Source organism: Anolis sagrei, chromosome 1 (genome assembly GCF_037176765.1).
Source record: "Anolis sagrei isolate rAnoSag1 chromosome 1, rAnoSag1.mat, whole genome shotgun sequence".
Lineage (NCBI taxonomy): Eukaryota > Metazoa > Chordata > Lepidosauria > Squamata > Dactyloidae > Anolis > Anolis sagrei.
The window spans coordinates 63,307,101-63,318,846 of record NC_090021.1 but is presented as its reverse complement, the minus strand read 5'-3'; the positions used below and the strand labels follow the sequence as shown (position 1 = coordinate 63,318,846).

The following is an 11,746-nucleotide window of genomic DNA, read 5'->3' as shown; positions in this document are numbered from 1 at the left end:
TCTTTCGTATCCTTGGAATGTAGCCAGTCTGTTAACAAGCTGTTGTGCTATCTAGGAATGACATCTAGCAACTCAATAACTAGAAGTTTCTAGACATCACTAGTGAACTACACTAATGATGATTAGAGGGTTCCATGACCTATCATAAAACAACCAGGAAGTCATATGTCAGTGAATATGATTTTTCTGCGATATATGCTTTGCTTAGCTCTGCTTTGCTGGTGGAAAGGGTATTTCCTAAAACTTGTCCCACCAGCCAAGCTCCTAGTTATATAATGTGTGAGAGGATCTACATAAATACAGGTTGTACTGTTCAAGTACAACAGTTCAATTCCCATTCCCAATCTGCTTCAGGTTATTATCGCAGCAGACAAAAATATGGCCAAGGACAGGAAACATATTATTGAATTCCTTGATATGATGTTGATTAATGGTTCAAAGCTATCCGCAGAAGAGAAACTCTGTTCTTACAAGGGAGTTTTGTATCCTGTTACTATTTGCCGCCCTGAAACTTTACAAGCTCTTGAAACTTTTGAGGCCAGGGAAGATGATGTGATCATGACAGGATATCCTAAATGTGGTGAGTATCCCTGTTGACCATCCTAACCAAAAATGCTGTATGAAATCTGTGTAAAGCCATGATTTTTTCCTGGTGCATTCCTTTCTCTCTTGCTTGACTTGCTGCTTCCTTGAGTACAAAATGATTCTCTCAAAACCGCTGATCTTGCTATTTCTCAGCCTTCCTCTGTCACAGTTGTTGTCTTAGGTATATATCATAGGCAGAGGAGACCATCCCTTATCCATCAGTTGTGACAGGAATTGTTGACTCCTGGACTACGACTCTGGAGACCACAGGTGGTGTTACACTGTAAAATTTTAGGTCTTTAGCATTCTCTTTCAAAGAATGCTGGTGCTTCAGTAAATTGCAACTCCAGGATGCCAAAGCATTGAGACATGACAGTTAATTCTACAGTATAGTTCAACTCCCAGAAGCCCTAGCCAGCTGGTCTAAAAGCCAGGAATTCTGGGGGGCTGAAGTACAAAACACCTGGATGGTCACAGGTTGTATTTTCATCCATGTTACATGTTTCAGGATCACAGCTGGGGTCCATTCTTTACCGCTGCTTCTTAATTCTCATTTTTCCTCTTTGTCCACCTGCCTTCTTTTTACTGGGCTTAACTAGCTTCCTTTTTCATATTCCCTCTCTTCCTCTTCCTTGACCAAGTCAGTCTTTCTCAAGTTGAAGTTTGTTTGTTTAGGCAGAATGCTGACATTTTTGCTATCTTTTCTGTGCTTCTCTTGTACTTTAGAGGTTGGGGCTATCCAGTTCAGTTTGATGTTTATTTGTTCAAGTTTGTTCTCAGTAGTCATAAGCATTGCATTTATAAATTCCATTTGTTTTAGGATTTCCAAACATTTGATCTTAGACTCACACTTCATTTCTGAGATTGTAATCTAAGTTCAACACTGAGTTTATTATAGAAGCACATGTGACAACTGGATGTTTTTTTACATGCAAATGTGAGTAGATAAATAGGTACCGCTTCTTGTGGGGGTGGGGTGGGGAGTCAAAGAGACACTCCAAGCAATTTTGCCTGCCATACAACCAGGAAGTGACAACGCAGGCTCCTCAGCTTGAAAATAGGGAAGGGCATCTCCCCAGGGCCAGATATGGGCGTCACTTCCAGAAGCCAGAAATGCAAGGAGAGACCTCAGCCGTTGTTTGTGTTTGTGTGTCTCATTGTAAACTATTGTAAAGGCATTGAATGTTTGCCTATGTATGTAAATATGGTAATCCAGACAGAGTCCCCTAGGGGGAGGGAGGAATATAAAATGCATTGTTGTTGTTGTTGTTGTTGTTGTTGTTGCTTTCACTACTTTTCAGATGTCTCACTTGTACACTTATACATTTCAGTTATTCTTCTGTAAAATGGAATGATATTGGCAGTATTCATCCATCAGATAGAGCTGTCATCAAAGGAACAGCAACAGATTGAAAAGAAAAGGCAAGCCAAAACCAGTTCCAAAATCCAAGAGGATATTGTTATTGTTCTTGCCCAAGGTCACCCAGCTCAGCTGGACATAGTTTGTAACATGAGATTAGAATAGGCCCAACCAGATAAACCATCAAAGTAGTCCACTTTAGTAATATTCCAAAGGGAAAAAGAAAATCAATTATTCTTTAAACAGTCCTAGATTTTGAGTCAAAAGCTTGCAAGGTATTTTGCATTTCTCTTGGCTTTATTTATGGAAACCAGAGTAATTTCCTTTTGCAGGAAAACACATAATTTATGCAGATGACCACAGCATAAAAGCAGCTATCATCAGTCTGCCATATAATGCAGTTTATATTATATGGTCAGCATAGACTGTTTGTTCACTGCCATAGAATGCTGTTTGAGAATGCAGATTAACTGCATTGAATTAGAATGTACAGCAGCGCAGACTCACTCATACAATTCAATACCATTAAACTGCATTCTGAAATTGCATTATTTGGCAGTGTACATCCAGCCTGAATTTACACTGACCATATAATGCTCATTTCTTGCATCAGTGGGGATGTAGGTGACCATTGATTGAAGCCTCTTTTAATTCTATAATTTGCTAAGCACAGCATCAACACAGCTGCCAATAAAATTGCCTGTATATCATTTCCAGAGCAGCTAGAAAGAACAACGTTGCCGCATGTGCCAGCCCAAAGTATTTATTTATTTATTTATTTACAACATTTCTACCCTGCCTTTCTCCACTCCAGAAGCGACTCAAGGTGGCTTACACTTAAGCAAATATTTGATGTCTTCCAAAACAATGTACAATTAAAGATTTAAATAGAATTATAAAATGCATTGAAACATTTCATTGTTTGGGCCATTTCAATAGTCACTGAAATTACAGACATCTCTCATATTTTTCAGGTACCCACTGGCTTGAATACATCCTAAATGACATGTCTGTCATGGCTGTGAAATATACAGAAGTGGAAAAGAAAAAGAGGATCAAACTTGAGAGGGAACTGGAAATTACTTCACGTTTAGAATTTGGTGATCCAGGCAAATTCAAGGTTCAAATGACCCACAGATTTGTGTTATTCATTAATCTGCAGAGCAAAGATCCAAGCAGAGAGATAACACCATGTACTCATAATTTAGTAGATAGACAGATAGAAAGATATATGAGTTAGGATAAAGAAATTGAGAGATAGAGACAGAGGGAAACAACCTGAATTCAGTAGAAACATTTTACCATAAAGGAATTGAAATATTTTTACAGAAAAACAGCAACATTAAGTGCTATTTTACTTATCCAGTAACAGCGTCCTGTTACTTATCCAGTAACAGCATCCATGAGTTAATTTCTATCTGGACCATTTCAAACGTATGTAGAATAGTCTTTAAATGTTACCCTGTTCTAAACATGCTGCTTAGGTCAATGAAGGCTCTGGGATTTTGAAGGGACAGGGAACTTGGGAAAAGTAACATGAAGTTTCAAGTTAAAGTCAATATGCCTGGACAGCATTGTTGGACAAAGATAATTATTAAATTACAGAAGGCGTGTAGTTTAGCTCTTTTTGTTTCTTTGGCTTTGCTATTCAGTCCCAGCTGTAGACATGGTTAAAACACAGCAAAAGGCAAATCAGATCAAACCAAAAGACAATAGCAATTATGTCATTCATTTTTAACAAATGACTTATTTTGTAAACTCAATGAACAGAGATATTTCTGAGTTCTCTTCAAGAAAATTTGTAATTTCATCAAGGTGAAACAGTCAATCCTCCACATGTGTGAGTTTAAGTTTTGCGGATTTTACTATTTGTGGATTTGATTAATATATTTCCTCTAGGAATCACTAGATTCTCCAGGGTGATTCTATAGTTAGTTTTCATGCAGCAAAGCCTAGCGATTACTAGGGAATATTTCTCTAGGAATCTCTAGCTGATTTTATAGCCAACATTTGATGGAATTTCACCATAGGAGGACCTAGAAATTCAGAGAGAGGCATTCACTCTGGTAAAAATAATAGTTGTTTTTTATTCACTTTGCTTCTGTGCTCCTAACTGACAGAAAAGTGGAGGGCCGACTGCATATCAAATTCTGCCATGCAATTGGACAATTGTTAGTCATTTTTCTGTTTCTTGGTCAAACACTTGGTTGACCCTTCCGTAAATGGCACTATCATGAGCAGACATCATATCACCCATGACAATGCCACTTGACAAGGGAATTTTTGAATAGCTTCTCTTGTTACATCTGAATGTATCAAGTTGTTATTGTTTCTTAAAAGAGAATACCAGGCTACCATTTTCCTGGTTAGTTGACAACCAAAGAAGCAGGACATCCACTGGTTTGGTCATCTTATTACACATCCCCTTAACAAACAAAACAGTTAAAATTGATTATTCTATCCATAGTCCAATAGATAATTGCACTGAACATAGGATGGTTGTCTAATTTTCTGCACAAAGGTGGTATATTTCTATATGTGTGTGCGTGCGTGTGCATGGTGTCCTTTAGCAAATGAACAAGTTAGTAATTTAATTAATGTATAAAGAAGTTTCACCTTTCTGCAGATCATCTGCTAAAAATGCTTTAGTTTCATTTTAACATTTAAAATAATGGCAATCAAAAGATAGACATAGTCCCTATTTCTTTTCTTTTAAAAGAGAATGGAAAATCTACCTTCAAGAAGGATTATAATTACTCACCTTACTCCCAATATACTGCCAAAGTCTGCTTTCAAAAATAAAGCCAAGGTGAGTGTATTTGCTTTATTTATTTTGTATGTTATGGACGCAACTTTAATTTAAAATACTGGTCTGTATAACTATGCCTCAGATAGGCACATACCAACATCACCCTTGGGAGTCATCATATGAGTTGATTCTTCAGCATGACATCTGAATGCCAAAACAAACATTGCTTTCACATTTGATAGGTATAGATTGCACCACTCAGGATGGCTCTGTTGGAGTTGGCAAAATGAGTTGTGAAGGAACTGCTCTTAGTTGTATTTTCAAGAAAATATCTCTCCCACCCTTCCTTTGGGTGCACCATCATCATGGTGATTGCCTTCTGTATATCTGCCGTGCCCACCTATATTTTTATTCACTTTCATCAAATCTGCTTAACAGATCATTTGGAAACTATTTTTACTCTCTATAGTCAAGCGGGAAGGAGGCTTTTTGCAAACCTGTTATAATGTGTTTGTTCTTCCTAGCTATTATTACAATAGATTGTTGTGACATCATCCTGTGCAACTATCCTCACATATTGCCTAATCTAGAAGGCAAGAAAGAGGGATCTTATATGTTTAGCAGAGAATTGTATAACTGCCTTAAAATATGACTTGAAAAGTATATTCAGTTATTGAGAGTATACTATTATTTCTTTGCAATACCATTAAATGTTCCTTAATGAGAGTATATTTACTCAGGCTGTGCTGATTAATCAACTGCATTGTCAAACTTTGAAATTTTGCAAAAAGACTTATGTTGAAAAATAAACAATCAACATCTATTAGAAGATTTGGCAGTTGTACATATTAATGTATATATTTTGTATATATTAATGTATTTTCATATTAATGTATATATTACAGGTTGAGTAACCCTTATCTGAAATGCTTGGCAACAGAAGTGTTTTAGATTTTGGATTTTTTATTTGATTTTGGAATATTCTTATTTGCAAGCACAAGCAGTTTACAAGTTACAGACGTCTGATTTATATTCAATTCATACTTAAGGACAGGGGGTGAGTCAACAAGAACAGAAGTGAGAGAAATCTATTCCTCAAAAGGGAAATTCACTCCAGAAAGAGTTACCATGAAGTGTCTCCACTAAAGCTTTATCACTAATCCTTGTTTTCACAACAAGCTAATTTTTTTTCAAAAACTAATTATCATAGGGACAGAAAGTGATGTGAAATCTTCTGAACTGAGGAGAACACAGTACATCAAATCCCTCAGGGTTGTTAACCCTTCCCTATGCCACACACACACATACTCTCAAATACATATATTTGGCTGGTTATCCTATCTTGTCTGTATGTCAGGGACTGCCTGTACCACAAGAATATCTGGAAGTCCTATACCCCTTCCCCAAAGCCCCCAAATTCAATTTAAAAGTAAAGAAAGCTTACCCAGCCTCCAGTACAGTGTTGCAGCAGCTCTCACAGCACATAGAAATGAGGCACCAAGAGAGCAGGGAGGATCGGAGAGGAAAATAGCTCTCCCCCCCCCCCCCGGGGCCTGGTGTGTTATTTCTACATGCCTGGAGAGCTACTGCCACACTGTACTGGAGGCCAGGTAAGTTTTTTGTTATTTTTAGAAGGGGTTTGGGGGCTTTGGGGGAGGGGGTGGGTATTCCTACAGTTTTCCAGATGAAATTATAGTTGCTTTATCCTACACCTTCCAAGGTGGAATAAACTCACTATCTAATTACTTCGCCACAAACCAGGGTTTTCCTGGTTTGTGGTGAATTAATTCGGGATTGTCCAGAATGTTGTCTGGACACCCCCCCCCCCCTTTTATTGCAGAAGTTTCCACAATAAAGGGACTGTCTAGATCTGCCCTCTGTTGAGTTGAACTCTGGATGTACAATATTATTGTATGATTTCTGTGCATTTTTTTTAGATACTGGTACTGATTCGAAATCCAAAGGACACATTGGCATCTTTTTTTCATTTTAACAACAAAGTGCCAACCTTCCCTACAAAAACATGGGATGAGTTTTTCACAGATTTTATGAGTGGAAAAGGTACTTATATATATATATATTTATATAAGTGTTATTCAGTCGGCTCTATCTTTTCACAGAAACTTAAGCCAGCTACTTCACTTCACAAATACTAGTGACTTTTTATTGTTGTGAAGTTTAAGGTGACATCAAGACATTAATACCTTTTACCTGGGGTTTCCTTGATGATGCTCTACAGTGGGTACAATGGGATCTACCTGCTGCTCATCCATTGTACTTCTTGTATGTCCATGCAATATGACTCGCAAAGGAGTTTGGTAGGTGAATGGGCTTGCAGCAATGAGAGAAGAGAGGACAAAAAAGGACAACCATCCTGCATCCTGGGCCACCTTAACCTTGGGAGCATGGCATAGCTGTTGAGATATCCTGGTGCAGGATTCAATCTTTCCCTTTGCGTTCTTCTAACCCACGATGCAGCTGTGTTAAATTTATTTCCCTGGGTTAAACCAGATCAGTCTGGGTGCATTTTTTAGCTACTCGCAGGCTGAACCACACTTACACCAAACTAAATTGTATACCGCCTTGAGTCTCCTACGGGCTGAGAAAGGCAGTATACAAATACAGTGTGTGTGTGTGTGTGTGTGTGTATGTATATATATATATATATATATATATATATATATATATATGCCAAGTTTTAGAACAGGGTTCCCCAAATAAACGTGGCACTCCAAAGGCATTTACCTGGCCCCACCCTAAATTTTAGACTTTGGTTGCCTAAAGTCTGAAAAGACTTGAAGGCCCACAACAACAATCCTAATTAACTTGACTATGTCATTAGCTAAAAGAAGGCCCACACTTCCCATTGAAATTGTTCTTCATTTAAAATTATTTCAATTTTTTTGCACTACAAATAAGATATGTACAGTGTGCATAGAAATGTGTTCATGTTTTTTCCAACTATATTCTGGGCGCCCAACAGTCTGAGGAAATGCAAACTGGCCCTCTGTTTAAAAAGTTTGAGGACCCCTGTTTTAGAGTGATAGTATCATACAACTTGCTAGTTTTTTTTCTTTTTCTTCAGTGAGCTGGGGATCCTACTTTGACTTTGTTAAAGAATGGGACAAGTACATTGATGATGAAAATGTCACATCTGTAACTTATGAAGAGCTAAAGGAGGTAAGGTTAGCATTGGCTCCAAGATATGGATGTCTAAAAAGTTTTCTTTTAAAAAGTAATGCAGTTCACTGTTGCTTAAATGTGTAACTTGCAATGGGGTCAAAATGTGTGTGTGTGTGTGTGTGTGTGTGTGTGAGAGAGCGAGAGAGAGAGAGAGAGAGAGAGAGACATGATCAAGACTAGGAAATTATAAGAATGTTTCATTTGTACTTACTGATGTTCTCTTAGAGACCCTGAAGCTCCCAGGCTCACTTTTCTAAAAAGGAGCTTTAAAAGTTAAGAAAACACACAAAACCTCACACATAGTGCTCTTCAAGACCAAATTATGAAAACCAATTCATCTCCTGCGTAACCTTTATTTAACAGAAGTGTATTAGGGTTGTGTAAAGTGCACCATCAATGTAATTTTTTAAATATGTAATTTGCTCTATTCACTTTTTACAAATAAAGAATCCAAACTTGGAAATGAAAAGAATAGCTACATTTCTTGGATATTCCCTGACTGAAGATGAGATTCAAAACATTATAGAAAAAAGCAGCTTCAAAACTATGAAACAAAATGGACAAGAAATCCTTGGAACATTTGGAGATCTTCTTTTCCGCAAAGGTAAATCTTTTTAAAGTGCCTAAATGGGCACGGTGGCAAAGTTCTTCTGGGAAAGTAGAGGTCACTGTTTCAGTCCTCAATCATTTTTAATATAGGTTCAGCACCTGGAAAGTTCTTGTAAAAGTTGGGCAGCTGTGGAGGAGTTCTGGACAATCCCTAGATTGGAAAAAGTTTATTTAAAACAGTTTTAAAAGTTTATTTAAAACAGTTAGGAAATATAAAAGATTTAATAATTAATTGGAAGAAAATGGAGGTAATGACAGAAAACATGAAGGGAAAGGATAAAAAGAAAATAATGGATCAATTTAAGATTAAGATTAAAAGCTAAATTAGGTATTTGAGAGTCACAGTATCTGTTAACTACTCAGAGCTAAAGAAAATTAAATTTTCAAAGACTATTCAGGGAAATTTAAGAAAGCTTACTGGAATATAAAAAAACTAAATCTTTCATGGTTTGGCAGAATTGCCATTTTTGAAACAAGATATTTAAGGACATTGGTAATACTATAATATTAAACATTTTCCCGGATGCTAGGTTAGCATTATTAAAGGATGCCACAAAGTTGAATTTAGAAATGGAAAAGAAAGTATTCATGATTATTCTACTTACAGTGACGAGGCTTATAATTGTAAGGAATTGAAAGATAGTATCAATCTCATAGGAGCCCCCGGTGGCGCAGTGGGTTAAAGCACTGAGCTGCTGAGCTTGTTGATCAAAAGGTCGCAGGTTTGAATCCGGGGAGCGGCGTGAGCTTCCGCTGTCAGCCCTAGCTTCTGCCAACCTAGCAGTTCGAAAACATGCAAATGTGAGTAGATCAATAGGTACCGCTCCGGCGGGAAGGTAACGGCGCTCCATGCAGTCATGCTGGCCACATGACCTTGGAGGTGTCTATGGACAACGCTGGCTCTTCGGCTTAGAAATGGAGATGAGCACCACACCCCAGAGTCAGACATGACTGGACTTAATGTCAGGGGACTACCTTTACTTTTACCTATCAATCTCATGCTGAAAGTATGGTATGGGGAGGTATGAAACATAGCTTTAAATGACAAATTATCAATGGAAATGAGGGTGCTTAGAGGGGAAATTAAAAGATCAGAATTTGATTCATATTTGTCGGTTTTCATTAAATACTCCTTAGAGAGTGACAAGGAAAAACAATACAACCTCTTTGGACAGGAGTTTTGGATATTACTTTTGTTTATCTGTTTACTTATATATTTATGGTGAAGGAAAGGATATATGTTCAGGCCTAGGTAATGAGTCTAAGTGTTTGTAAAATGCACATTATTTTGTATACTGTGTTTATAATGAATGTTGTTAATGTAAGTGTAAAAAAAACAAAAAAAAGAGGAGGTAGGGGTATAGAGAGATTTCCTATGGCCTATATAGTCCTAAATAAAACTGTAAAGGAAGAGACCTTTGTTTTATAGTACTTTTATACATTTTACCACTTCTTATACCTGTTGTTTAAATGCTTACAGGGTTTGTTGGTGACTGGAAAATGTTGCTCTCAGAATCCCAAAATCAAGAAATGGATAGAAAATTTGAAGAGCATTTAACTGGTACTAAATTAGGAGAACGAATAAAGTATGACATTTACTGCAAAACCTGAGGAGTCAGTCTTCAACTCCCTCACATTGGAGGCCTTTCTATCTGCAGAATTGCTTCTTGAATTGTTACATGTGGTAGCTTTTAACAATTTATTCTCAGGAACCAGATCCAACATCTTAAATTGTGAACAAATCACTTTCCTTTTTCTTTCATTAAAACTTGAAATTGATAGGTTGAGAAGGCAGTTTTGAATTGCATTGCCACCTTCACTCTCCAGTATGCCTCCTATCCCCTAAATTTAACTCCCTGAAACCCCAACCAGTTTGACCAAGATTCAGGAAGCAAAAACCTGGACACTTGGAAAATCAAATAGGTATGGTCATTTTTAGTGCTGTCTGGTTTGACAATGCTATCAGATAACCTTTTATTTCTTTTGCTGTGAGAATAATGAATAGAAACAAATACCTGCTTTTAACAGAAATTACTGAAAGATATCCTTAGATTAGTTGTCACTTCTAGTATGTTTTTATTAGATTATTGGTTTCTGATAGTTTGTTTCTTTTTGCACTGGAATAAAATAATATTTTAATGGCCAGTTGTTTCCATTTGGTTTCCATTCTTATACTAGAGATGCAAGATATTTTGAATTTCTGGTTTGAGTCACCAATTAATAACTTTTAAACGGTCATATTATTACAATAATGTATGTTTAATTTTTCTTTGACAATAAAACCTGCTTAGATTCTTCTAAAATTAATGGGCATATTTGGTTTTTATCATCCATGTTCTGTCCAGAATTACAGCTACGGTCAGAACTTTCTACTAACCTTCAACTATAACAGAGATTGTAATGTCTGTGTATACAGAGGGGCAATGTTCATCTGTTTGGATCCTCTGAGGATTGCACAAGTCTGTTCAGCAAAAAATATATATGCAAAAATCCTCATAAGATGCTATGTTTAAATGGTACTGTTCTATTATTTGGGATGAGGCCACTGGGGGTGCTAGAGAGAGAAGGATAGTCAATTTTATGGGGGTGGAGAGTGGGTTGAAGGAGGAAAACCATTTCTCCTGGTTTTCTGTTATTCTCCCCACCCATTTCCCCTTTGTGGAAACAACCCTCGTTTATGATATGGGAGGGGGGGGGGGAATAAATAGCAAAAATGGGAGAAATTGTTTTCCTCCTTCAATTTCCCCCTGTAAAATGGACTATCCTTCTCTCTCTAGTGCCCCCTGGTGGCCTCTGCTCAGATAATGCAACAGTGCCATTTAAATAATGTCAAACAATGTATGAAAGTGGAACTGCCTGGGGAAAAAAAAAATCAGATTTCAGATGCTAAACCTGGTTAAGCCTGTTTAGTACTTAAATGAATATAATCTGATCATTGGGGAAAATTGGATTCCAGATTGACAGCTGTCTATTGGTCATTAGTCTATATGCCTACAGAGTTTAGACCTGTGTGTCATGGACTCATATCTGGTGTGTTCAAGATACCAGAACACCCTCATGTCATGTGTTCATAGCCAAAGTCGAGGGATTATTATTATTATGTATTGTGGAAGGCTTTCTTGGCCGGAATCACTGGGTTGTTGTAGGTTTTTTCGGGCTATATGGCCATGTTCTAGAGGCATTCTCTCCTGACGTTTCACCTGCATCTATGGCAAGCATCCTCAGACCTCACTACCTCTGAGGATGCTTGCCATAGATGC

At 37.3% G+C, this 11,746-nt stretch overlaps 1 protein-coding gene across 1 annotated transcript; it reads left to right on the top strand.

Moving 5' to 3' along the window:
- The first annotated feature begins 378 nt into the window (after positions 1 to 378).
- Positions 379 to 10,473, top strand: LOC132761138 (sulfotransferase 6B1-like). The gene is made up of 7 exons (XM_060753760.2): positions 379 to 580; positions 2,920 to 3,065; positions 4,665 to 4,754; positions 6,632 to 6,755; positions 7,780 to 7,874; positions 8,325 to 8,481; positions 9,967 to 10,473. The coding sequence occupies exons 1-7, from the start codon at positions 379 to 381 to the stop codon at positions 10,095 to 10,097; spliced, it is 945 nt and encodes a 314-aa protein (XP_060609743.2). The 3' UTR covers positions 10,098 to 10,473.
- The last annotated feature ends 1,273 nt before the right edge of the window (positions 10,474 to 11,746 follow it).